The sequence below is a fragment of the Dipteris shenzhenensis genome, chromosome 31 (genome assembly GCF_047967505.1).
Source record: "Dipteris shenzhenensis isolate YYH24624 ecotype China chromosome 31, Dip_SZ_1.0, whole genome shotgun sequence".
In the NCBI taxonomy this organism is placed as follows: Eukaryota; Viridiplantae; Streptophyta; class Polypodiopsida; order Gleicheniales; family Dipteridaceae; genus Dipteris; species Dipteris shenzhenensis.
Genome location: NC_141626.1, coordinates 3538631 through 3565663, shown reverse-complemented (window position 1 = coordinate 3565663; position 27033 = coordinate 3538631). Strand labels below are relative to the sequence as shown.

Genomic DNA, 27033 nt, shown 5'->3' with positions numbered 1-27033 from the left:
CTTCCTATAGTATCCTTGCTGCAACTATTTTGTGTTTGCAAGAGCTCTACACGAAACAAACTAGCACAACTTCCATTGCGGGGTATTCGCATGTGCTCGCAACTAAGGGCTTGGGCATTGCCACGTACTGTAGAAACAACATCGCTTTGGTGCGAAAAGAATTCTTTCACGACGAGGGTGTTGAGTGTCTGCTAACAACTTTTGATGGCACACACATCGAAGGTGTCACAGTCATCAACATTTACAAATCACGTGTAACACTTTACTTCGTGGTTTGTAGATGCTTATCTCCTTCGCAAATCAGAGCACACCATGTTACATTGTCAGGGACTTCAACATTTGTTACAATAAGCATGTTGCAGCAATTCATGCAACAACACCACATGCACCATATAATCACAACCAACAACAGTGCACGGGTCAACGCTCGACCAAATTTGGGTAGGCGATAAAATGACACACAACAATAAGTGGGTCAAACTACATTTACTAGTCGGATCGGGAGTGCCTTTTGTAGTAGACGTTGTCACGATTGAGGTATACACCAAAGAGTAATCAACCACGTTCAAATAGGCAGGCCTCATGAATGTAATTCAACTTGTTATCCAGTTGTAATATAGCGCCGTGATTGCAAACGCACGACAAATTGGTTGGGTCATATTACGTACATTGCCTTAAAACATGTAGTTATCAGTCCAATCCACATCCGTGCGCCAAGTCAGCCTTGAGGTATGTTTTTTCTGTAGAGGTTCGGAGCCTGGAGAGCGAAGGTGCGCTGGAGCTGTCCTTCAATCCATTGCCACAGAAACAACGGGGAGAGACGGAGAGGGAGGGGCTACAACGCATTACAATGCAAGTGCTTCGAGCGCCACCCCCCTTGAAGACCTTTGTGGTCCATGCGTCAGGAGACCGGGTAGCTTCGCTTGGCATTCCCCAAAATGGTCCAGTGATCCTTAGGCTGGGAACGCCGCAGGGGTCCATCTTATGCAGATTTAACCAGCCACGGCAAGTAGGCTCCAAGCAGTCGCAAACCCGCGCTGCACAGGACGGCTTTCTTGATGCAAGTACCGAGTTTAGCGGTCGAGACGGTCCATCGATGCAAAGGTTTCGCCTTGAAATCTATCCGTCCATATTTTCTTACCAGTGATTTCTTACCGTCTTGCGGAAAGTTTGGCCCATTACGAATATCATTTCCTCTTGAGATTGTCTTCACTTTGTTCAAACACGTGCCAATCTTTATGTTCAGGCTGTTATTTTAGTCTTACATCTAGTCTTCACGACTAGATAAGGGCACCTTTTAAATGCTTTCCAAAAATTTGCGATTATAAAATTCACTTAATCTACCACCGATGTGCCTTCCGGACAGCTGAAGGGGAGAGAGATTGCTGAGGTTGCAAACAAACATCACATGTATAGGTCAATAAGTGATGTGCTTGGCAGCGTAGCTGATACTCAAAAGCTTCAAACAACCAGCTTGGCTGGAAAAGTGGCAAAGGCATCCTTAAGAGCATGAGAGCTCCAAGATTGAGCTGCTACAAGTTGTCAGATGTAAGAAGTGAACAAGTCAAAGCTTTGGAGAAAATCTGTGTCGAACTGTGAATGGGATGTAAAGAAGAACGAAGCCACCATTTTGCAAACATCTGAATTCACGTGAGAGGAGCGTCTTGACCCTCAACATTACAGATTTTATCAAGAGACTAAAGTAGTACAAAATATGGTTGCAAATAGAGCTTGTGGATACTCGAACAAAAGCATGTAGATAGAGAAGAGCCTTGAAAAGGGCAGGAAAAGAGCATTCAAGCTCTCTAAAGCAAAATCAGACGAGAGAGTATACGCAGATATGCAGCCAAAGTAGATCTCATTCATAGATATAGACATCCATACAAACCTACAGCAAACATCCGCTGAGGTATGGCACCAATACAACCACATGCTATTCCCTCTTGCTCACACATGTACTCTCTGACAGCCTGTAGGCCTTTTGGAGCCCAATGCTAGCTCAGGGCTACTTCTGCATTGAACTAAGGAATGCCTCCTCAATGCGGCCTTTTATAGGCTTTGCAGCCTTAAAGTTTGGCTTGACATCGACACCCTCAGTAATCTGTTCGAGCTTTCTCATCACCATGTGACTTTGCAGCCTTATCTTCAGATAATATTAGAAGAAAGCTATGCATTATAATAATTCGGAGCTGAGTTGCCATGTGCACTCTCCAATTCTTTGGTCATCCAGATGTAGTACTTTTCGGTGTGTACTCATAGGCCCGTGAGGCCTTCTGTAGATGTTAATACATCTTTCTTTTTCTCTTTTCTGTCTCCCACTAACTGCTAACTGAATGTAGATAGAACTAAGAGAAGATACACTTTTAAACACAAGTGGAAGCGGTGAGGTTAGTGATATAGGGGGATTGAGTGATTGTTCCCATCTAGCATCTCCTTCTCTTTGAAATGGGGAGTAGGCATGCATACGGGTAACCATGGATATTTCTGTAGATTCTTCCATTGACTTTGCACTCATTGCAAAGCTCTCTTGATTAATGCAACCTTCTGATTTGAAGTCCCTTTCTTTCTTGGAGCAAAGGTTTCCTCCTTTAGTCGTCTTTGAGGCAGATCCTTGGAGTAAGCTCCTTGAACGCCCTCCGCCCCCCAGCCCCCTGCCCCTGCTGCGCCTGAGAAAAGAACTTTCTATTAATGCTCGAAAAAACAACTATACAAACCAGCAATCCATGTGGCGCTGATCGTGAAAGCATCGAAGGGAGAAAACCTTACTGTCAAATTGCTTGTTTTCAGAGAACCGAGATCATTGCCTAGGGAATCTCTGAAACAAGGGCCAACAACTAAGGTGGGGGACTATACACCCAGTGCTCTGTGAATACATAAAGGACACCTGCTGGCCAAGCCTCGCAAAAACGCGCCACCCTCTCAGCTGTTATTGGAGGTCATAATGTACCGTGCTCCCATATGGTGCACATGCTGTAATAATGTCTTGCCAAAGGGCAACTAGAGTGGCCGCTAGGGGTACCTGTTGGCCTCCCATCATTATGCTGCAGCGGGTGACCTTGATGTTCCAAGCAGTGACGCTGGACAGAAAGAAACAGGATGGGGGGCTATATCTTTCCTTCATCAAATAGGGGCTTCGTCTTCCTGATGGGTTTTTCCTTCATCAATGGGCTTCTTCTTCCTTTCATCAGGGGGTTGTATCTTCCCTTCATCAAATAGGGGCTTCTTCTTTGTCGATGGGTTCTTCCCTTCATCAGTGGGCTTCTTCTTCTTTTCATCATGGGGCTGTATCTTCCCCTCAATCAAACAGGGGCTTCTCTTTCCTTTCATCAACAGGGGGCTGTATCTGTTCGAGGTCAACATCTGCTGATGTCACCCAGAGAGAGAGAGAGAGTTCCTTGCTTGTGGGTGTGCTTGCCCAGTGAGTGAGGCTAGGGTAGATGAGTGAGGGCCTGTGTTGTGGGTGTGCTTGCCTCTGTGAGAGTAGGACTGTGTAGCTGTTAAGTGCCCTTTGTTGGTCCATGCGGTGCCACTATGGCCATGGAGTTCCCGGGAGGGGTGCGGAGTTGTGCGGGCAGGTTTGCTCTGTTGTGCTGCCATGGGTCAGCCCTTATAGGCGCCTATATGAGGGCTGTGGAGCAGGGGCTGCAGGTCGGCCACCTTGGCTGGTTGCAGCCCCCCATAGGCTGAGGGTTGAGCCCCCTTTATAGGGCTGTGTGCAGCCCGAGTGGTGGGTCAGCCCTACATGAGGGGGTCGGCCCGCTTCCATATCAGCCGACTAGGCAGGGGGGGGGGCTGCCTATATATAGGCCGCCCTTTCTCCTTGTTTTGCATCACTTGGAGCAGCATAGCCAGCTCAATTGAGCAGTCTTGGAGCAGCATTGCCAACCCTGTAGAGCAATTCTAGGGCAGGGTGGTGGAGCAGTTCATCCACCCCTTTGTGCTTCCTGTTGGTGAGGTTGTTGAGCTGTCTAGTGGAGCTCTCGAGCAGCCTGTTTGTGTAGAGGTTTTCCCCCCAGTTGTAGCGGGGCTTTTTCTAGAGATCACTTGCAGTTCTCTTGTGCCTTTCTCTTCTTCTCAGTGTGGTGTGTGTGAGGCGTGCTCTCTCTCTCTCTCTCTCTCTCTCTCTCTCTCTCTCTCCTATTGATTCCTGCTGCATTCCTCACAGTATCTTCCCTTATCAAAGGGTCCCACTATTTTTGCGGACCATCACGCGTCATACACTGTATTGCTGTCCAGTAAAGGTGTGTATTCCTATGTTCCTCTCTAGTAAAGGCGTGGAGTGGCGTCTATCGTGCTCTGCACCATGTTCAAAATGCTTGTATGTCCATGGAGTAAAGCCTGCCGTGGAGTAAAGATGTGGAGTGGTGCATATTGAGATCTACATCGTGTTTAGGGTTGTATGACCGTGGAGTAAACGCCTGGAGTGGTATGTATTGGGCTTTGCACGATATTCAGAATGATTATGCCAACAAGTTCTGATAGGTCATGTCTGATCATTATGCTAGTGTGGTAATTAGTATGCCGAGAAAAAGAGCGCTAGCTTGTTCCGAATTTGAAATCTTGCCCACCAACGTGTCGCAGCGTGGGTCAAAAAATGCCCAAAAAATAGTTCCATGATTGGCTACACCTGATCGTGCATCGGCCCGGTTGGATATAGATATATAGTCACATAGAGAAGAGGGTTGGAGAAATAGACAAAAGGGGATGATTTGCTTGTTATGAGAATGGGGGAGTCGCATCCTGTACCTTGATCTAGAAGATCCTCTGTCCCTGGATCTTGTAAGCTGGGGTGACCTTGTCAATGGAGAAGGCGTGACTCTCCTCCGTCAACCAAGCTGCCATGCCCCAGGTAATGTCTTGCTGCATCCTCTACCTCCTAGCCCTACCAAGAGGGCCCCTGGCCAAATCCTCATTGTTGTGGGGCAGCTCCACGAACAGTGCGGGATTGTGTCAAGCTCACTATCAGTGCAATGGTGGCACCTCTCATCAATGTGCATCTACTCCCGCCGAGGGCTGATGGGTATACACCCATGGAAAACCATCTAGAAGAAAGTAATCTTTCATGGCCGGTAACTAGTCCATAAGCGCAACCAAAATCTAGAGATGAGCTTGTGAGGCACCCATTTGGAAGGAGTCAAAGTGGTCGCCTCCCACAACCATTGGTGCCTGTAACATGCGCGGACTAGTAGTGCGGAAATAGATAAATGCACAAAGGAGAACTCAAGCATGACAGACATGAGAGATCTTCCGAAATAGCTGGCATAAATGCCCTGACTAATGTTGTACATAAGTGCCAAATCAGCATACAAAACTGAGCTGAGAAACTCCCTCATTTGCGACTGTTGTGGGAGCACAAGTTATGTTGATGAACCAAACTGCCTATCCCAAGCATGGGTTGCCGTGCCACACCCTGCGATATGCTGCCTTCAAGTGTGATATGTAGGGCTGTTGTATGGCTGCCTCTGGAGCTGGATTGGTGCATCACAGGGTTGGATCTGTGGCTGGAGAAAGGCTGGTACTGAATGTAAAGAGGGGCAGAGCAGCCCCTTAAGTAGGCCTGAAATGGCCGACTGGACTGCCCAATTGTGAAGTCATTCGTTGACCAACCTGACTGGTCCGGTCAACGGACCCGACCTGGTCAGCAACCCATGGCGACCAAGCTGCCCCTTGGTTGGGCTGTCAGAAGTCCTTGAACAGGTGCTGCAATTGCTTCTGCATGCTGCGATTTGCTGATCAGGCAGCCAGTTGTCACTGCAACCTGGGCTTCACCTTGGTGCATGTGACAGTGCCATCGTGAATCATTGTGCCCTGTAGTAACTAATGCTGGTCGATGGTTCAATCCTTCCCCAACCAGCCCACGACTTTATCCTTTGTTGCTCAGGCAAGTTTAGGGCCCCATCCATCTTCGAGTCTCCATCAGACTTTGCCTGGAGAAGCCCCGCAGGCCCCATTCTATAATATTTGAGCAGGAGCGATCCGCAGTTGTTGCACCCCATGCCCATACCAGTGCTGAGGAGCAAACGCTTTGTGAAGTCTGTCCCTCCAAGAGTCAAGGATGGCGCAGTCTATTGCAGCCCTATTCATCCTATAAGACACTCTACATGGGGGAGAAGATCCTTTATTTTCTGTCCATACTCTATAATGAATATACCTACTCTATCTAATTCACACGTCCATACGCCAATGTTGGTTGGCTGAATGATAGCATTTACTCTTGGTTCTATGTTCCCCGCAAATTCTTGGGATGAGGAGATAGAAGCCTCACCCTCTTGCTTGGATGCTTTGTCTTTCCCTTTTATAAAATTTGTCTTGGCAATTTTGGCTAATAGAATAGGACATTTATGCCAGAGAGTTTTCAAATCTTGGCTGTAAATTCAGCGTCACTCTCGTTATCGAATTGTCTAAACCTTTCCCAACTTCTTTTGGCCTCAGAGGCATGAAAGTGGCCTTCAACTGCTCTACAAACTCAGACCATTGAAGAATAGGCTCTTTTCCCATTTGTAGTAAGAACCACCACATCAAAGCATCCTTTTGTAGATGCAGTTTGGCAAGAGCAAGCTTCTCATGATCGGTCTTATCTTGATGGGCAAAATATAGCTCAAAATGGTGAATCCAATCAAGGATTTTATCTGCCTCTCTTGCTCCATCATATTTTGGGAATTCTATTCTCTCTTGGGGTTGGAATTTGGCTCTCTTTGAGGGGGTACTTAAATCTTCATCCCCAAAATTCAGTACTCTCTTAGTCCCAAATTTTGTCATAATGGATTGTTAAATCATATTACTAAGCTGAAAAACCAGCTTATCAACATGAGACTTCTCTCTCCCTGTTGCACTTTGTTAGAAACATGGTGAAGGGAGAGAGAGAGAGAGAAGGTTAGGGTGTGAGGAAATGATGCTCAAATGAAGACATGACAAAGGCTTTCATTCATTCATCAAGTGTTAACAAGACAAGTGAAGGACAAGCCTTATATAGGCTACTCACTCACACACTAGCACCTAGTGCATTCATATGGGATAAGTCCCATGATGACACGTGGCACTCACACCTGACTCACACACATAGACTAGTACTAGATTATCTAGTACTACACACCAACACATCACATCACATCACCACACTCTTTGGCTATGATATCTCCAACACCCCCTTTCAGAGCAAAGAGTGTGAGACCCAACACGCAACGAGTAGACCGATCCCCCCTCCACCGCAAGACTGCAAAGAGCAAGTCCAACTATCCAACACCTCTCGTGTGATAGTGAATTCTCAATCAGCTTGCGACCAGCAAGGGAAAACCATCACTCGTCATCCCTCCTTACTCTGAACTGGGTGGTCAATACCATCAACCAAAGTAAAACACAATACAATCATTTTTGGGGGGCAACCCAGTGCAGAGGACCTCTTATTGACTCTTCAAACATTCATTGTAGAGGGACTACTCAAGGCAGAGAACCTTTAACTCAAATATAGAAATATTTTCATTCATTTTATGCATTGCAAGGGCAGAGAACCCATGATCCCGAAGTAGCTACCGCATGAGTGTGCACATCCTGATGCGAAGAGGTATGTCGGTGAAGAACTAGGTGAGGATGCCCTTGAATGATGTGTCGATGAAGGTCATAGGAGCAGCTACCAAGGGAGATCATGTCATGACTCTCAATGTGCCGATTGGAGAGTCACCGAATGCAAAGAAGAGCCTCGGAGGCTCCAAAATGTAAACCCTGATCAAAACGTAGCAAGAGGGTGTCTGGGGCAAACCCTATTGAAATAGCACCAAGAATACCCTTGAAATGCAGCAAGACAGCTCCGAATGCTGTAGCAGATCACGAGGTGAGGGAGATCTTCACAAGTCGATGCTGTAGGTGCCTTGAACAGATGCTAAATGCCAAAGTCGGCTGAAATATCCTCCAAAAAGCAAGAAAATCTCTGAAGTATTGAGGCGGTTTTGCAGCAGCAACCCTAAAACGACTCGAAAGTGCAATAGGAGCAGCTCCAAAACAGGTTGAAAAAGCCTTCAAAAGCCTCAAAATTCTGCAACCAATGTCCACAGGTGGTCGACTTCTGCTGCAGCAGCCTGGAAACCCTGATTTTTGGCAACAAAATGCTTGGAAATGACCACACGTGTGAAAAAACGCCTTGAAAACTGAGCTGACCAAGTAGATGTGCCGAAAAAACAGCAGGTAAAAGGCTATGGAGGTGCAAAGGCAGTTGAATATGCAGCAGCAGCAAGGCGGCAGGCAGCAGGGGCTAAAAGCAGATGCAAATGGCAGGAAGGAGGCGGCGAAATGAGGCAGAAACCCTAGGAGTCAGCAAAGGAGAGGCTGGAGCAGAGGAAACCTTGGGCGGTGAACTGTGGAGAGGCTATGCAGAGGCTGGAGCAGAACTGAGGCGGCAGCAAGGAGAAGCTTGAGAGCTTGAGCAGAATTAGGGCTAGGGCAAGAGTGACGAATTAGGGTTAGGGCAAGGGTGACGTGGCAGCTATGGAAGGTGGCTCTGATACCATGTTAGAAACATGGTGAAGGGAGAGAGAGAGAGAGAAGGTTAGGGTGTGAGGAAATGATGCTCGAATGAAGACATGACAAAGGCTTTCATCATTCATCAAGTGTTAACAAGACAAGTGAAGTACAAGCCTTATATAGGCTACTCACTCACACACTAGCTAGTGCAAATGGATAAGTCCCATGATGACACGTGGCACTCACACATGACTCACACATAGACTAGTACTAGATCACCTAGTACTACACCGACACATCACATCACCACACTCTTTGGCTACGATATCTCCAACACACTTGGATTTTCATCCATGTGTATGGGACTTTGAGTTAAAGGCGTAAACTCAGCGCCTTGCTCTTGGATGGACTTGTTTCACCCTCCATCTCTCAAGGAGAACTCCCTATCAAGAGGTTCTCAAAGGAGAGACGAAGGGATTATCATACTCAAGATGTGTGTAGCTCTCATCTAAACTATCCTCTTGAGGAGGTGGTGTGTTCTCTCCCTATCCCTTTCTGGTAGTGGAGAAAAAAGGACAAGTTCATTATTAAATCTTCCTTCCCCTTCCATTCTTTCCTTTTAGTATATACAAAAGAGAAAATGACTTGCTGTAATTTCAGAAAAGAGGTTTATTTTACAGAATACCTCTTCACTTGTGTCAGAAAACCACTTGAAATAAGCTCTTCTTCACTCGCCTTTGGGCTTTTCTTCTTGTTTTAATGCTGTAAACTGTTACACTCAGTTTGGGCTACTTGTTTTGAGTGGATTGGAGCTCTAGATACTATTATAGGGGGTACTTGGTGGGTGGATCACCCCCTTAAAATCTTGCTCCAATCCAACTTCCTGTTTGGAAGAATGGGGGGGGGAGGGGTGTCTCTTTTCCTCACATTTAAGGGTTTTAAGGGTCTATTTGCATGGGGGGAGGTACCCTGTTAGGACACCCCGTTCACCATCCAAAGATCAGAATTTTAGAGAAAAACCTTATCTCAGAACCTCCTAAATTCAGTGTTGCTTCTTCAGGACCTCCGAAATCCGTGTTGCTTTCTCTAAACCTATGAGATCCGGGATATTCAGGGCAGCAGAACAGAAATCCCAGCCTTGGAGATGCTTCCAATTCAAACCTCAAAAAATTGGGGTACGCTTTAAGTCAGAGGGATTTTCATGTGTGCCTTTCGTCCGTCGCTGTCGTGCAAGCCTTGGCATCGCACATGCGGCTTCCTACCCCATCGTATAGCTCCCTTGTGTGTCGAGCGGCCTGCTCGTATGCCGGTTGCGCCTTCTTCTACGTCTCTCAGCCCATGTGATGCCAGCCTTGTCTTTTCTCGTCCATCTAGTGGTGGATTGTCGCTGTGTGACTTGTCTGCCCGCTTCTTCTCGTCCCAGTGGTGGATTGTCGCCCCTCTGATACCAAATGTGAAGTTCCAAGCTTTCAAAAATGCAAATGTATGCAATGCACGCATAATTTGAATGCCCCCTCTTCATTACACCATTGAAGGGTGCATGTCCACATGGAAACCTAGGCTGTGAACATATGGGATCTCCTCCTCGGACTAGAACTAGTGGTAGAAGGGCTTGGTCATCCCGAGAAACTCTTGAGGGTCTGAGTGGATTTGGCCATTCTCGTCACATGGCCACTGGAGTTAGGTCCTTGCTGACTATGGGCCAATGTTATGAAAGAACTTTTTGCCACCTGGCCTATCCTGTCTCCTACGAAACGCAATCAAGGTTCGCTTTTTTCGAAAGACCCTTGTTTCCTTTCACCGGACTTTTTATAGGTTGGGGCTTGGATGCTTGTTGTAGGTTGAGATAGGTAGGGATGGTCTAGATGAGGTGGCCCTGGATGATTTGGAGTGCTAGCGGATTAGGGTAGTGGGCCGCTTAGGCAAGGGATGGCACATTGATCCGGACACAGTCCAGTCAACCTCAGAGGGAGTAGTTTGGCATCTGTGGCTCTAGAAGGGCTGGCCCCTTTGTGATATTCAGTGGGACTCGGGGAGTGGTTCTGTCCAGCCAGAGTGAGGCACTTGAGCAAGGTAGAGGAGGTGTCCTTTTTCTCGTACATGACTCGCATCGGCTGTCGTCAGTTGGAGGCAGCTGCTTGGACACCCTCGAGGGAGCGCTATCGGGTCGGGCAGGAGGTTCCTAGTCTCTCAATTCTGGCCTCGTCTCTGGATTAGCATGAGACCACGAAGGATCTCCTATATGTTTTGGTTGTTGGCCCATGGGGGATTGCCTATCGGCCCCTGGCTAGAGTAGATGCATGTGGATGGCAGATGCTTTTGCTGCACAGAGCTAGTTTTGGAGAAGATACCCCATTGCATATGGGGATACCTTGCAGCTTAGAGGATTTGGCTGGTAGCCTTTAGAATTGTGGCCCACACGCAACAGATACAGTGAGACTTCACTTGGGGTATGGTCGTATGGCTCACTGAAGGAGTGCATCGCTTCTTGATTTAACTAGACTTGTTGGCACTTAGGCCCGAGTATGCCCCTGTAGGTTAGTTAGGACATAGTCAACCACTTTGGCTGACTTCCTTGGTCAACAATTTGGTTGACCTAGAGCCTACATAGACCATTCTTGTACATTGCTTCATTATCCATTTGCAGGTACTTCTTGTTCCTTCTCTGTGTTGTTTGCTCCTACTTTTTACTCCCATTCCATAGCGTCCGGCATCCAGCAGTGATTCCCCCCCTGCTCTTGCTTGTCCACCCTCGTCAGCCTCTGTCCCAATCTACAACTTGACGTATGCCTGTTCATACATACGGTACATCTTCCGTACAACCTTTAGAATGGATCCTTTGTACAATCGCACGTCAAACATGCTTGCCATGCAACGCCCATTGCTAGACATTGCAGGACTTAGGATCAGATTTGTATTTTTGCAGTGAAATTTGGGGCATTTTCACATTTCCCTCCCTTTTGGCAATTTAACCCTTTTCAAATTTGGAGCTTTTGCCAAATTGCTGAAATTTGTAGTGATCTTCGCTCAGTGTAATGAAATTTGGGATTTTCTTGCATTTGCCCTTTGATTTGGATATTGTGCCTTTCTGAAATCGGGGCTTTTACCCCCTGTGCGCTCCAATCGGCTATTGTGCTACGGAAGTTGCATTGTAGGGACTTTTTCGCCACCATTGTGGGCTGATTGTACTCAGATTGGACAGATTTGCAGGTATTTGTCCTTCGATTTGGACTGGTCATCTTTGGTTGTAGGACAGATTTTGTAGGACACCTTGTGTATTTGCTCAGTGTTTGAGCAGCCACTATTGGCAGTCACATTTGCAGGATTGCAGGATTACATGAGATTTTACAGATTTGCTCTCTTTTTGGCACATTTGTCCTTGTCAGGATTTGGGGCTTTTGCCGTTATTGCCTTTCTTAGCTCTCGGATTGCTTGGTCCGACATTGTCCTTTTCACTTCATACATTAAGCTTTGTTGGTTCTTTCCCACAGCTTCTGTAGGAGGAGCATGGTATTCTCAGTATGCAGGGTTCTGAGGCTTTTTGTCACCTACAGATATGTCGGTGTGGTTGTTTGTAGTATAAGTGTAGCTTAGGACCTTGCTTAAGTGTGGTAAGCAAACATAGTGCAAGCACGGGTGAAAGGAACGTACATCATCATGATTGGGATAATGAAGGCTTTTGCCTTCATTGGGGGTTGAAGGGTTTAGGAGCAGTTTAAGGGTTAGAGAGAGGTTCAGGGTTTAGAAGGAGGTTCCAGGGTTTAGAAGAGGTTCAGGGTTCAAAAGGAGGATTCAAGGTTCAGGGTAGAGTATATGGCGGAGAACTTGTCTCCCTCGTACATCATGGAGGTCAAGGGTTGAGGAACTAAGGGTCTAGGGGAAGCATAGGAGTAGGAGAGGAAGGTGTAAGAGCAAGGGGTAGGAGGAGAGGATGGAGTGAGAGTAGGAAGGGAGCAGGAGGAGTTGGGAAAAGGGAGGAGGAGAGAGTGGAGAAGGGAGGAGAAGGAGGAGGAGGAGGAGGAGGAGGAGTTGGGAGAAGGAGGAGGGAGGAGGAGGAGGAGTTGGGAGAAGGGAGGAGGAGAGGATAGAGAAGGGAGGAGGAGGAGGGAGGAGAGGGTGGAGAAGGGAGGAGGAGGAGGGGGAGAGGGAGAGGATGGGTTGCAAGGTTGGAGGAGAGGGGAGGAAGGTTAGGATATGCTTTTGGACGTGGAGTGCAAGGAAGCATTGACACTTGGAGACAATTGCTTGGAATACGAAAGTGTTACTCAACACAATGTCCCAAAGAGTGTGGGCTTAATTCCATTATGAGGTATTTATACAAGTTGGAGATCTTCTCTCTCTGCATGTAGGAATTGTAAGACATTCTCTCTCTACATGTAGAACTTGCATCTAGAAGTTACATGTAGGAGTTGCAAGTTCCATGTAGGAGTTGCATATAGAACTCGCATGTAGGAATCGCATGTAGGAGTTGCATGTAGAACATGGATGTAGGAGTTGCATGTAGAAACTGCATGTAGGAATCGTATGTAGAACTTGCATGTAGGAATTGTATGTAGAACTTGCATGTGAACATGTATGTAGGACTCATGTAGGAATCGCATGTAGAACTTGCATGTAGGAATCGCATGTAGAACATGCATTTAGGAATCGCTTGTAGAACTTATATGTAGAACATGCATGTAGGAATCACATGTAGAACTTGCATGTAGAACACACACATTCTGTGCTATCTAAGCCCATGTTGGCACAGAGATAACAAACTTGCAAGAATTTGGGGCTTTTGCTCCTGTCATCTTGTATTGGCTTTTGTGCATCGAGGACACCACTTTCAGGTCCATTGGAGTTAACTTGTGCATACATTGGGGCAGATTTGTGCAGGACTTTTGTAGGACAGCCCTTTGCATGGGGGATCTTTTCCTTTGATAGACATTTGCAGATTTGCACTCTCTCTTTGCAGGACATTCTTTGGGGACAGTCTATTGCATTCTTGCTCAGTGTTTGAGCAACCTTTGTGGCATTTACATTTGCAGAGCATTGCTGAGGTGACATTTGCAGTCTTCTAGTCTACTCTTGAGCAGCCAGCTCATTGCATTGTAGCCTTGAGGCATTCAAATTTGCAGAGCATCTTTATGCTTCGGTTGCTTTGACATTTGCAGCCATTTGTTGAGATATGGTGCCATGAGCACATGAATTAGAGGCTAAGGTATGCTATAGGAAAGAATTAAAGTAGCCACCCTAGGATGTGGACTACATGATGCGAGGATATGGATCGAGGACATCCACAAGGAGAGATGTGGATCAGAGGATCCCTGAAGTGTTGACTATTTTAAGGGCACTCTCTATATAAGAGTCCTATCATGTATTGTTGAATTGAGATATACATTTGCTATCTCCCTCTCATGTCTTATTTAGTGTGCTTTGAGTCTCCTTGATCTCTTGCTTTCACATGGTATCAGAGCTCTCTTGCCTTCCGCTAAGGCATTGAGATCCTCGTGAGACAGTGTGAGAGATTGATTGAGAGTTCTCGAGTGATTGTGAGCACATTTCATTCTCTTCCGTGTTGAGAGAAAAATTCCGTTCATGTGCGGAATTTCCGTCCGTTAAGTGAGAGAGAAAGGTTTCCTCGAGATCTCTTGTTTATTCCGAGAAAGAAAGAAAGAAAGAAAGAAAGAAAGTTTATTAAAGTCTTCGGAAGACCGATGGGTCTATGAGACTGTGAAAATCCTGATACAACGAGCTGTGGTAGTGGAGCTACTAAACGAGCGTCCATACCAATGCAAAATGCAAAATGCCAAAAATGCAGAATGGCAATACTAAGTCCTAAGTACAACATAGTGATGTCGGTGGTCGACTATATATCAATCTCAGCATCATCATCAATATCATCATCATCTCCAGCAACAGCAAGATATCAGGATGGATGAGGCAGTGGAGGCATGAAGTCGGCCATAGAGTGCTGTTGGCCACTCAGAGGTGCGGTCCTACACGTCTCTTGGTTGTAGCTCTACGTCTAACCAGGGCTACTGTGACCCCCGTCGGTCGGGCTCCAACTCTAAACAAGGAGGAGATGTCTCCAAGTGTGATCTGTGTGTCGACCCTCTGTCTGAGCTGTTGGGTCACGGGTTCCGGATCACGGTCATGTCGAGGCCTCGTCTCGTTGGGGTCCATGTGATCTAGCTGAAAGAACTCCGTGATAGAGGAGATAGTGTTAATGGTCCAAGTGTGTGGAAATCCCAAACAAACCGCTTCATTAGAAAGCTTTGCTAAGATCGGGGCTAGGAGGTTAATCCCATATGCAATGAACTCAGTACATAGTCCCTCATGATCCTTTGCTCGGCCATTATGAAGTTTCATTACAACATCCTTTACCCCTCCTCTAGTGAAGAGGGTGCAGGATGTGGGAGGAGGCATGTGTGAGAGGCTAGGGACTGGCTGATTTGGGCTGATTTGGCACGTGTGAGAGAAAGATAGATTTTTGTTGGAGGAAGAAGAGATTTCCGTTCATCATTGTGTTAGAGAGAGATTTTCGTGTGAGAGCTCAGATTTTTCCTTCATTTTCCTTTGAGACCATTGATAGAGTCTCGGATTCCTTCTTTTCTATTCTTGGTATTGCCATGGGTCTTCATTTATCTATGAAATATGAGTGAGTCTCCAAAAGCAAAGCCATCAAAGCGAGTCTACTAAGACCTTTTGCAACATGGGCTGCTAAAGTCGACTAGCAGCTGCGAGAAGCCTTCCTCGCACAAGGCGGTTTACAAGACAGCTCTTGCTACGACTCATTCAGTGCGCGTAGTACCCGCCATGCAACGCAGCTCCATAGTTGAGCCTCTTACGTGAAGCAACACAGCTTCACCTATGATCAGCGAGCCTATATCGACGACTCCAGCGACTCCACAGCCCATCTCAAGCACTTCCCGGGCAGCTCCAAAGCCCACACGCGACTTTGCAACATGCCCTCTTCTTGCTCCGGTTGGCTCGCTTTGCAAGCAAGATGATCGACCAGCTTCTCCCAATCCATTTACCAAAGCAGCCACGCCTCCAAAGAGTGGAAGCAGCGAGCCGCCTTCATCTTTAAAGCTTGTCCCACACCATAACCAGCGCCTCTCTACAGCAACGGCATCTCCTTTCACAGGCCAAATAGAAAGGTATGGCGAATTAGACAGAAGCGATGAACATGGACGGAAGTTGCTAAGGTCCGAGATGGAGTGAAACTGTCAGAAATTTGACACGAAAGAGAGATGCTACGAATATCAACGAAAATGAATGGAATTTCGGCCGGAGGGGATGGACGTATTCGCCACAGCCATAGTTGCATAAGAGTCATCGTCCGGCGACGCCATCACCGTGCAGACCTTGACGTCTATCCAGAAACCTTGATAACCTTAGGCCACGTGGAAATGCCACGTGGCAGATAAGGTTGGTCAAGTAACTGTGGTTAAGATTCACCATGGTTAGATTTTGGTCAAGTAACTGTGGTAAAGATTCACAATGGTTAGGTTTAGGGTTAGGTGAAAATGCCACGTCATCATAAGTGCCAACTAAGCGCACAGAGGCCCTTGTTAAGCACAGTTTGAATTCTGCATGTGAACCCCTATGCCATATCATCAAAAGGCCTCTTCTTCACAAAACTTCGACAAGGCGTAACTTGCAATCCAGGAGGAATTTACACGCACTCCAAAAGTAAAAAGTGATAGTCTTTTCGAGCTCTACGTACCCGTCCGATCAGAATTATTGTTATAGCAATTAGACACTGCCAATATTGAAAGAAATCAATTGGTAAGACCTTTACAACAAATGACAAATCAAAGCATGAATGCACACATCGTTGTCATAAGCATGCCAAAAGCACAAGTGCATGAGATGACCATAGCACAAAACATGGCATCCACACATAAAGCATCAAGACACATGGAAGAACAAAGCATCATGCATCAAGCTACATCAAGCAAAGAAGCAAACGCCATCGACGTCAAGCATTGAGAAGCAAAAGCCTTGTCACCTTCAGCCCATATGTTGGTAAATCAAAACTGACCACCTGAGAGTAGCTATGAAAGCACCCAGCATGTAAAAGCCACACTTGATCACCTTAAGTAGCAATGTATGCACTAAGGAGAGGTGATGGAATGTAAACTCACATCTGACCACCTTGGGGTAGCTAATGGATCATGGCACCAAGGGGAGGTGTTGAGATATGGTGCCATGAGCACATGAATTAGAGGCTAAGGTATGGTATTGGAAATAATCAAAGTAAGCACCCTAGGATGTGGACTACACGATGTGAGGATGTGGATCGAGGACATCCACAAGGAGAGATGTGGATCAGAGGCTCCCACAAGTGTTGACTATTCTAAGGGCACTCTCTATATAAGAGGCCTATCATGTATTGTCGAATTGAGATATACATTTGCTATCTCCCTCTCATGTCTTATTCAATGTGCTTTGAGCCTGCTTGATCTCTTGCTTTCACACCATTGCAGTCATTTTTGCATCATTAGTTACTTGTAGGATCACTATTAGTGGGGACATTTGCCCTTCCTGCAGTCATCTTTGCTGAATTTATTTGGGATATTATGTGCATCTTTGCTCAGAGGTTGAGCAAGTCTATTTGGCATTGACACTTGCCAAGCTTTTGCTGTCATTTTTGGTAGACACTTGCAGATTCTGTGTCAGTTTTGGGGACAGCCTACTCATTGCAGTGGTATCCTTGAGGCTTTGACCTTTGCTGCACATTTTTCTTTTATTTTTGGGAATCTTCATTGCGATGGCAAACCATGAGTCATTTGGAATGCTTGCTCCTGAAGATAAACTTGATGGAACCAACTATCCCATGTGGTCGTACTTGGTACATCACTTGTTGGTTTCCAGAATTATCTAGGGAATTGTATCTGGATCGGAGACTAGACCTATCTCCTCATCACAGGCACCTGTTGCCACTGTAACCACGTCTGCCACTTCTGGTTCATCTACCACTACTCCCTCGATGCCTGCCGTCGATTGTTCAACATATTCGTTGGGATCACGGAGATGCACATGCACATGTAGTGATTGCCATGAATTGCAAGAGAGTTGTTACCTCACATTCGGTCTTGCAAAAATGCCAAGGTTGCATGGGACACTATGGCCAGTCTTTATCAGATATGCAATAAGGCTAGAGTCGCTTATTTGCGCAGGCAACTTGATGGTGTTAAGATGAATGAAGGGGCCAGCATGGATGGCTATTTGACACAGGTCAAGGACTTCAGAGAGCAGCTCTTCAATGTTGATGAGATTGTGCCAAACTCACAGGTTGTGTCTACGACACTTGATGGGTTCCCTGACTCATATCAGGGCTTTGCTATGACGTTGAGGCTAGTGGCCATGGGTAACACCGACCTCTATACCTTTGATCAACTTGTTTCCAGGAGGAGCAGAGTTGTCAAAACCGGGCCGCTTCTACTCATTCAGACCAAGCCTTTGCTACTTACCATAAGAGCAAGGGGAAAGGGGGGGAAATTACAGCAAGCCCAAACCTTCGTCTGGTACCTCATCCTCTTCTCATTCTGATGGGAAGAAGAAGAAGCGCTGTAATTACTGCAAAAAACACCCGGCCATGACATTACTGAATGTTAGAAGCGCATTGCTTCGAAGAAGAGAGAACAGCAGACGGGTCATCCGGTTCTCCATTCCTTTGCTGCCCTAGATCATTCCATGGAGGCAGCCCACCTTGCTCATGGTGATTATGCCTTTGTTGTGGCTTGTCTTTCTTCTCCGATTGAGCGTGATGCATCTTGCCAGTCTCCATTTTAGTCCTTGATTCTCTACATAATCGTAAGTTGCTATATCCCTCCTTGGATGAACATGTGCAACCATGGTTTGTAGTGTATATACTTTCTCTACTTGTATATACTTTAGCCATCCCATGGTCATTCCATGGAGGGGGGTTTGTTGGCAGTTAGGCCCTGGTATGCCCTTGTAGGCTAGTTAGGACACAATCAACTACTTTGGTTGACTTCCTTGGCCAATAATTTTGTTGACATGGAGGCCTACATAAGCCATTCTTGTACATTGCTTCATTATCCATTTGCATTTACTTCGTGTTCCTTCTCCCTGTTGTTTGCTCCTACTTTTCACTCCCATTCCATAGCTTCTGGCATCCAACAAGACTTGCTAGCATACATGGTCCATGGCCAGCAGGCCTTCCGAATAGTGACTGATGACGTATTGCTGCCTTTCCATGTATGCTCGACGCCCTCACCAATGGGTAGTATGTGGGAGACAATATCCAGCATCCTGCATGGAACATATGGGGTGTATGCAGCCAATGGTGAGGAACTTCTGCTGCTGCTGTGAAGAAGGAGAGGGGTGGTTGGGTGGCGGGGAGGGTGGATGGAGGTGGAGAAGGAACGACGGGCGGCGGGGAGGGAGGATCGGGGTGGCGGCTGAAGAGGGGGGGGGTGGATGGAGTAGGGAAAGGGTTAGCAGGGGGAGGCTCTCTTGTGGTCTACCCCTAGAAAGCCGTCTTGGAACTTTGGGGTGTTGTCTCAAGTGGGTTTGCCGAAACGTTAAGGAAGCTCTTTCCCTCAAGTGTTGGGGGATGTCTTCAGGGGCCATATCTGACTGCTTGCCTTGGGAAGGGGAGCTAGTGAAAGGGTTACTATTCACTTGCTGTCAACAGCGGTGGGCGCAACGTCTACCATTCTTCGCGGTTCTCTTACTTGGCTTCTTCCAGTCCACCCCCACCTTGATCCAAGTCCCTGCAGAAGGCTCCACCCTAGGGCTATAGGACTCTTGTTGCTGTCTGATTGGTTGTTGGGGTCTGCCCTCTTGAGTCTCACGCTACTGGCCTAGGCGAGGCCGTAGGTGAGTGAGGCCTTGACCTACCCCCCAAGGACCGGCATCCCATTTGCCTTCAACATAGGCACTGATTGGGAGGCCAGAAACCTTGACCCTCTAACGAAGTTTGCCGCTTCTAGTGTCTCAAGGAAGATCTCCCCCGGCAAGGTCTTTGGGCACTCTACAATCACTTTGAGTCGCGATACCCTGTCATCGCCAGGAACTGTGGCTGCTGTGGTAGGCACGGACTCCAAAATACTCTCCGATGGATGACAAGATGGACGGGTACTCCTTTGGGAGCCCTGAGAAACAAAGTTCCATTGGGAATCGTGGCACGTGGTGTGGTGTGTCCATGTCGTCAACTGTGAATTCGTGATACCATGGTATGAAGCACACCAGGTGCGGGCTGAGGAGACTAGGAGTCTACTCCACCAAGGCTTGGGTGGTGAGACAGGGGAGATCAGCTGGAGAAGAAAGGTTTCCATTCCATTTATAGTGAAACTCTTGGATGTGGTCACTCTGTAAGGGCTAAGCTCGACTAGATCCAGTCACAAACCTGGCTCACTATAGGCGTGAGGCCAACAATACGGCCCAACAGTGTTTTGTCTTGGAGGGATTGGATAGCATTCTGCACCTATTGTTCGTCGTCCGACGAGAATACAATCCGAACGGCTGTGGGAGTCGAGGGAGTTGCCATGTGAGTCCATGCAGTCAGCACCAAGATTACATTCCTTAGAATCAACAAAGCAAACACACTGAGGGAGGAGGGGAGAAGGGGAAAACGGAGGAGGAAGAAACAAGGAAAAAGGGAGGGGCAAGGAAAGGGGTCCTGCTTCAGCTTCAGACTCTCCAAAAGCTGCAGGCTAGCCCTGCTGGTTGGAGACAACAGCGCCCTGGAAAGGACCCGGAGCCCGACAAAACAGCAGCCTCTTTTCGAGGGCTGCTGGCCGGCAGAGGGTGCAGAAAACCCCTCACAAGCTGGCAGTCATGTGATGAGGCGAGTGGGTGCAGCTGCTGCGAGCAGCTGTTCAAAAGACAATGCAAAATAGCTGCAAAGGGGGTCAGTGCAAAGTGTGTGCAGGTAACTCATGTGACTTGGCAATCTGATCTTCAATATTTGTCCTCTACCATTTTATTTTGCTGCATAAACCTTTCTAATGTGTGGATAAGAAGCAGCCCTCAGCCAGTATTGGGCTCCATAGGGTACATACTTACAGGCTGTAAGAGAGTAAATGCTTGTGCAGGAGGAAGTAGCATGCAGAACTCACTCTTAAGCAAGCTACCGAGCCTACAAGAGGCACGTGGTTATCCATGAGGGGTTCTACAGCAGAGGGTTCAGCAAACAGAGCTTGTATTGGTGCCATACCTCTGTGAGAGAATGGAGAGTGAGAGAGAGCAAGAGAGAGAGCTGAAAGCTTACTTGCAATAGAAGAGTGTGTAGAGTACAACTCAAAAGAGAGAAATAAGGTTTTGTCCTAGTGACAAAACCTTAGTAGTCACTAACCATAGTTAGTGAACTAACTGCGGTTAGGGGGAAAAACCTCTTAAAGAGGGAAAAGTGCCCCTAACTAGCTTATTAAATTACATTGGTCACTGCTGAATTATATCTATAATTCTAACACCCCCCTGCAGTGCCAATGTCATGTACAAGGTTGATCAATCACCAAACGGATATAAGTTCAGGGCACTACGAGATGCCTCAAACTTTTCACGTGGTAGTGCTTTGGTGAAAATATCTGCAACGTTGTCATGTGTGGACACAAAGATCATACTGATCTCTCCTGCATAAAACTTCTCTCTGACGTAGTAATAGTGAACCTCAATGTGCTTCGTGTGAGCATGAAACACTGGATTCTTTGCCAATGGCACTCTGACTATCAGTGAGAATTGGAGAAGGACCCTCCAAAGACAGATGAAGATCAGCAAATAGACGTCGCAGCCAGACACATTCAGTTGTTGCTGTGAAAGCTGCCCTGTACTCAGCTTCACATGATGAGGTAGCCACTGTAGATTGTTTCTTGCTCAGCCAGGAAATGCAAGATTTACTCAAAAAGAAACAATTGCCACTAGTGGACTGCCTAGTGTCATAATCACCAGCCCAATCTAAATCACTGTAGGCATGCATCTGCAAGTCACCTCCCCTGGGAAATAGCAAGCCAAAAGACTTCGTGCCTTGCAAATAACGGAAGATGCGCTTAACTGCCTGCCAAATGCATAGTTTTTGGGCTGTGCATGTACCTGCTCACCTGAGATACTGCAAACTGAATATCAGGTCTAGTGTTGCAGAGATATATGAGGCATCCAACAGCCTGACTGTAAAGTGTGGCATCAACTAATTCTCCTGCATCATGCATTGTGAGTTTCAGCCCTGGCTCCATGGGAGTGGCTATGGGCTTACACTCATGCATGTTAAATCTGTCCAAGAGTTTCTGTACATACTTGGACTGAGACATAACAGTGCCACGTCTCTCATGAGAGAACTGGATCCCAAATAAAAGTGAAGCAGCCCCAAATCTGACATGTCAAAGTTGGTCTGCAAATCAGCTTTGAAATCTGCAATTTTGTCTTCATTGGACCTTGTGAGCAGTAAGTCATTGACATAAAGAAGGATGACTAAAATTTCCCCCCCATCCATCTTGATGTAGAGGGTGCTCTCAGTAGGACTATTGTGCAGCCCCTTGCTGGTCAAAAAGGCATGGATTTTGGCATACCATGCACGAGGGGCCTGTTTCAGCCCATATAAAGCTTTGTTGAGCTTGCATACTTGAAGTGCATTTGCTGTAATTTCAAAGCCCGGAGGTTGTTTGACATACACCTCTTCCAGCAAGTCCCCATTTAAGAAGGCTGTTTTTATGTCCAACTGATGAACATTCCACTCAAAATGTGCAGCCATTGCAATAACTGAGCGGATGGTGGTCATCCGGGATGTAGGAGCGAATGTCTCCTCATAATCTATGCCCTTTTTCTGAGCATAGCCTTTAGCAACCAGCCTTGCCTTATATCTGTCAATGGAGCCATTTGGCTTCCGTTTGACCTTGAAAACCCATCGTGTGCCAATGGCATGTTTACCCGGGGGCAAGTCTACAACATCCCAAGTCTGATTTTTTGCAATGGATTGCAACTCATCGTGCATGGCATTCATCGAATGCACATTGTCCTTAGCCTCTTCGAATGTGGCAGGCTCCTCCTCATCAAGAAGACTACTTGCATATGCTGATTCCACTGAATTAGCACCGTCCATGTGCCTTGCTGCACTGCGAGTCCTGCCAAGTAACGGAGCATCAATTTTACTCTCCTTGAGAGTCTGTAACAGCCAGTTTGGGACTGTTTTTGCTGCATGTATGTCTGCAATTTCTTGCTGCACCACCTGTTCCACTGCTTGTGGAGGGGGCAAGACATCTTGTGGTGGAACTAAAGCAACTGGAGGTTGCTGTAAATTCTGATTTGCATCAGAAAAATCCCTCAGCAAAATGGCAAAGCAGAGAGGAAAAATAGAACTCTCATGGAGATGGACAGATGTATGCTGAAAAGCAAACACATGCCTCACAAATTCTGGCTTGAGGGTTCGATGTGTACCAATTATATTCTAAATCGGGCTCCCACCAAGGCTTTAAAAACAAAAACTCCTTATGAGGTCTGGAATGATAGGAAGCCTTCAGTGGATCACTTCCGAGTCTTTGGATGCCTTGCTTATGCTCATGTGCCAGTTGAATTTAGGCACAAATTGTCAGATAAAGCCATTAAGTGCATATTTGTTGGGTACAGTGCAGAAAGCAAGGGGTACCGTCTCTACAATCCTACTACACGCAAGATCATAGTCAGTAGAGATGTGATATTTTCTGAAAATTCAGCTCACACTCACGCTGAATTTCAAATGCCTTCTTCTTCAGAGGATGTCTTTGAGGGGTTGCTACCCATTGCCTTGGGTTCCCCTGCTGGTCAGCCTGACTGTGAGCTGATGCACAATACCCTTGCCTTTCAGAAAAGCATCAAATTCTGCAGACAAGTATTCCCCACCTCTATCTGTGCGCAATGTCTGTATCTTGAGTCCGGTTTCATTTTCAACCATGGCTGAAAAGTGTTTAAACACCGTGAACACTTCTGATTTGCGTTTCAGCCCAAAAACCCAAGTGAAATTGGAGTAATCATCAATAAATGTAACGAAGTAGAGATGACCACCCAACGATGGAGTCCTCATGGGACCACAGACATCACTGTGTATAAGCTGTAATTTGCGGACAGCTTTAACTGAACCATCCTTTTTGAAGGGAAATCGATGCATCTTGCCCAAAATGCACCCTTCATGGGCATGTGGAGGAGGTATCTCAATAGGTGGCAATGCATCAACCATGGAATACTTCTGAAGTGTCATCAAGCTGTTGTAATGCATGTGGCCATATCGGGCATGCCATAATTCTGCATTCTGCATGGCAGCTGAAGGGGTAGAAACTGCAAGAGCATGGGCTGCTCTTTTCTCAAAAAGATCAAGCTGAAAAAGCCCACGCAGCAGAGTACCAGATAACCTTAAGGCATAGTCATCTTCCCTGTCTCGGACAGCACATTTGTCATCTTCAAAAATGACCTGAAATCCAACTCTGTTAAGAGTGGACACTGAAAGAAGATTTTTGGTTATACCAGGCACATATAAGACATCTGAAAGTCTGAAAATTGAGCCATCATGGCAGTGAGCTCAACATCTTCTGTGCCACGTACCGAATATGATGAGTTGTTGGCACAAGTGACTTTCTTACCAACGGGAGGTGGATGCAAGGAAGTAAAAAGACACTTCCTAGAAGTGATGTGCTTGGATGCACCGCTGTCAAAATACCAAGTGTTCAGTGTTTCATTGACACTGAAAGCAGATGCATCCGTAGAAGAGTCATAACTGCAAGTCAAAAATGCATATGTATCATCACTGCAAGTGGCTGTACTATCCTGAGCATCTGGAACAGCCAGCCTAGAATCTGAAATGCAAGATAAAAAGGCATAATCCTGTCCAACAAAGTTGGCTGCAGCATCCCCAGTGTCAGATGCATGAGGAGCTGAATCTGAAACAGCCATACCGGAGCTGTTTTTCTTTTCTTTTGCAAGCCTTTTCCTGCATTTTGCTATGTGATGACCTGGCTTTTTGCAGTAGTGACAAAAACCCTTCTTCTTGGGCTTACTTGCATCATTTTTAGCCTTTTGTGAAGGCTGTCCTGACCCACTGGAAGGCTGATTTACTGATGTCTTTGCATGTCCCTTTATTTTTGATTTAAACTTTGAGAGCATGGCTTGTTCACCTGCACGTGAAGCCAAATTTTTCCTGGTTTGCTCTTCCTGAAGCAGAAGTCCTATCAACTCATGAAAAGTGAAAGGATTTGCACCCCCCTCAATGATAAGTATTGCAAGAAATCAGAATATTGCGTACCATAAAACTCCAGAGGGAGTAGTTGGTACCATCCAACTTGTCTTCCTGTGAAAGACCACCGAACTGGAAGTCATTCTGATTTTGCTGGGACATATCTGAGAAAGGGATTTAAGCAGATACAAAACTGAATTCCCTTACTGGGAATGAAATGCACAGCTCCCAAAAAACACAGCCAAGCACTGGCTGTACATGCAACTCAGATTTCTGTACTTGCACTGTCAGAAATCTGTCCAAGCATCAAAAATTCTCCAGAATTTGCCAATAGTGCTGCAAAACACTCCAAGAAAGGCAGTATGAACTGAAAACTCCAGAAATTGCTCTCCCAACACAAAAACCCCAAAATAGGCCTGAAATTGCAACCGGAAAGGGGCAAATTGATCAAAAGCCCCAAATGTTGCAAGAATTGCGCTCTGTCTGCAAAAGCCCCAAATTTCACTGCAAGATTGCAGTGTAATTACAAAATCCCCAAATTTCTTCAAGAAATTGTACTGTAGAAGTGAAAGCCCCAAATTTCGAGCTTGAAATTGCAACCAGAAAGGGACAGAAGTACTGAAAGCCCCAAATTTTGCAATTTCAGCAGAAAGCCCCAAATTTCAGACCAAATCTGCAATGTTTGCTCCAAGTGTAGCTCCGAAACTACAAAATGATTGCAATGTCTGCAACAAACAAAATGCTGTCTGCAAAATTTGCTTGCCAAAGATCACCTGCTTGTTTTCCTGTACGAAATCAAAGGACTACCTGCTGTACGGAAGCAGGTCCAGTACGGAAGTACTGTACGACTGATAGTATGGAAGTACTGTACGGCTGACAGTACGGAAGGACTGTACGGAGAACGTACGTGCTGTACGGAAGTACCGTACGGAGAATGTACGTGCTGTACGGAAGTACGGAAGACAGCGAGTTGTAGGGTTGCTGGTACGGCACTGTACGGTTGCTGGTACGGCACGGGATGTACGGCGAGCAGATACGGTACACGATGTACGGTGAGCTGGTACGGTACGCGTTGTACGGACGAGTAAGTACGGTACGGTACGGCAGGTACGGGAGTGCAGGGACCAAGTACAGATTCCGTATAGTCGTACGGACTGTACGGACGAGGTGTAACAGCGAAGCGTGGGTTTGCAGCTAGAGCTCAACGGGGAAGTCGTAGGGAGCTGGATCTAATGCTCTGATACCAAATGTGAGAGAATGGAGAGTGAGAGAGAGCAAGAGAGTGAGAGCTGAAAGCTTAGTTGCAATAGAAGAGTGTGTAGAGTACAACTCAAAAGAGAGAGATAAGGTTTTGTCCTAGTGACAAAACCTTAGTAGTCACTAACCATAGTTAGTGAACTAATTGCGGTTAGGGGGAAAAACCTCTTAAAGAGGGAAAAGTGCCCATAACTAGCTTATTAAATTACATTGGTCACTGCTGAATTATATCTATAATTCTAACAACCTCAGCAGATCTTTGCTACAGGTGTTGGTACACTTTTGTATGGATTTCTTTATGAATGAGATCTATTTTGGCTGTATAGATATCTACGTATTCTCAATCTCTCATCTGAAGTGCTCTCTATATATTGTTGTTTCTGCACTAGTCTTGAAGCGAGATACTAGATGTCTTATTTTCTTAGTCGGTAGTGCAAGGACATTAATCTATCGATATAAGTATAAGCTAAGCTATGCTACAAGTAAGTGTAGGTGTGTTTTCAAATAATATCAGAGCCAAGGAGGTCAACTTCCTTGGTAAGTCAAGTAGCTTACTGAGGCTCTCCCTGCCCATCCCCCTCCCCCACCTCCAGCTTTCTCCTCCCCAGCCTCTAATTCTGCTGTCGCCTCTCTCTAGCCCCTCTTCTCTGCCTTATACTCCCCCCCCCCCCGCGCCTTCCCCCCCGTGGCCCTGCTGCTCCGCCTTCCCTCCCCCATCTGCTTTGCAGCCAAAGCAAGCCAATAAGCATAGGGGAGAGGTCTATTGCTGGGAGTGTGATGGGAATTGCTTGAGAATCATCAAGCAAAGGCTCAAATATGTGTAGAGATGGTGCCCCTAGCTCTCATACCAGTGTTCCATTATTCTCAGGTCATCAAATTCATCATAAAGTGTTCATGTATTTTAGACTTTTAATAGTTCGACCATGCATCTTGTTTTCCATGTTGCAGCTTACAATGTGGCAGTGCACTTGATTTAACCTTTATTGAATTTAGCAGCAGGGAATGTCACGTGCACGTGCTTGAGTCTAGCATAGACATGCTATCCACATGCTTGTACATGCTTTAAGAAATTCTTATGGACCATGGTGCCTTGTATTCATTAGAGATAAAAGAGGCCTTAGTTTGGAGCGTGTAGCAGCAAATGTGGTACTATCAACATTGAGACGGCT

The 27033-nt window shown here is 46.4% G+C and overlaps 1 protein-coding gene across 2 annotated transcripts in view; it reads left to right on the top strand.

The window, feature by feature from the left end:
• Window positions 1-699: 699 nt before the first annotated feature.
• The window catches only part of LOC147880912 (protein ORANGE, chloroplastic-like), a 95763-nt gene continuing 69429 nt past the window's right edge, over window positions 700-27033 (top strand). For both annotated transcript variants that reach the window (XM_087370076.1, XM_087370074.1), the window contains exon 1: window positions 700-1104. In XM_087370076.1, the coding sequence (XP_087226202.1) occupies window positions 851-1104 (254 nt within the window). In that variant the 5' untranslated portion in view covers window positions 700-850. The remainder of the gene's footprint in view (window positions 1105-27033) is intronic.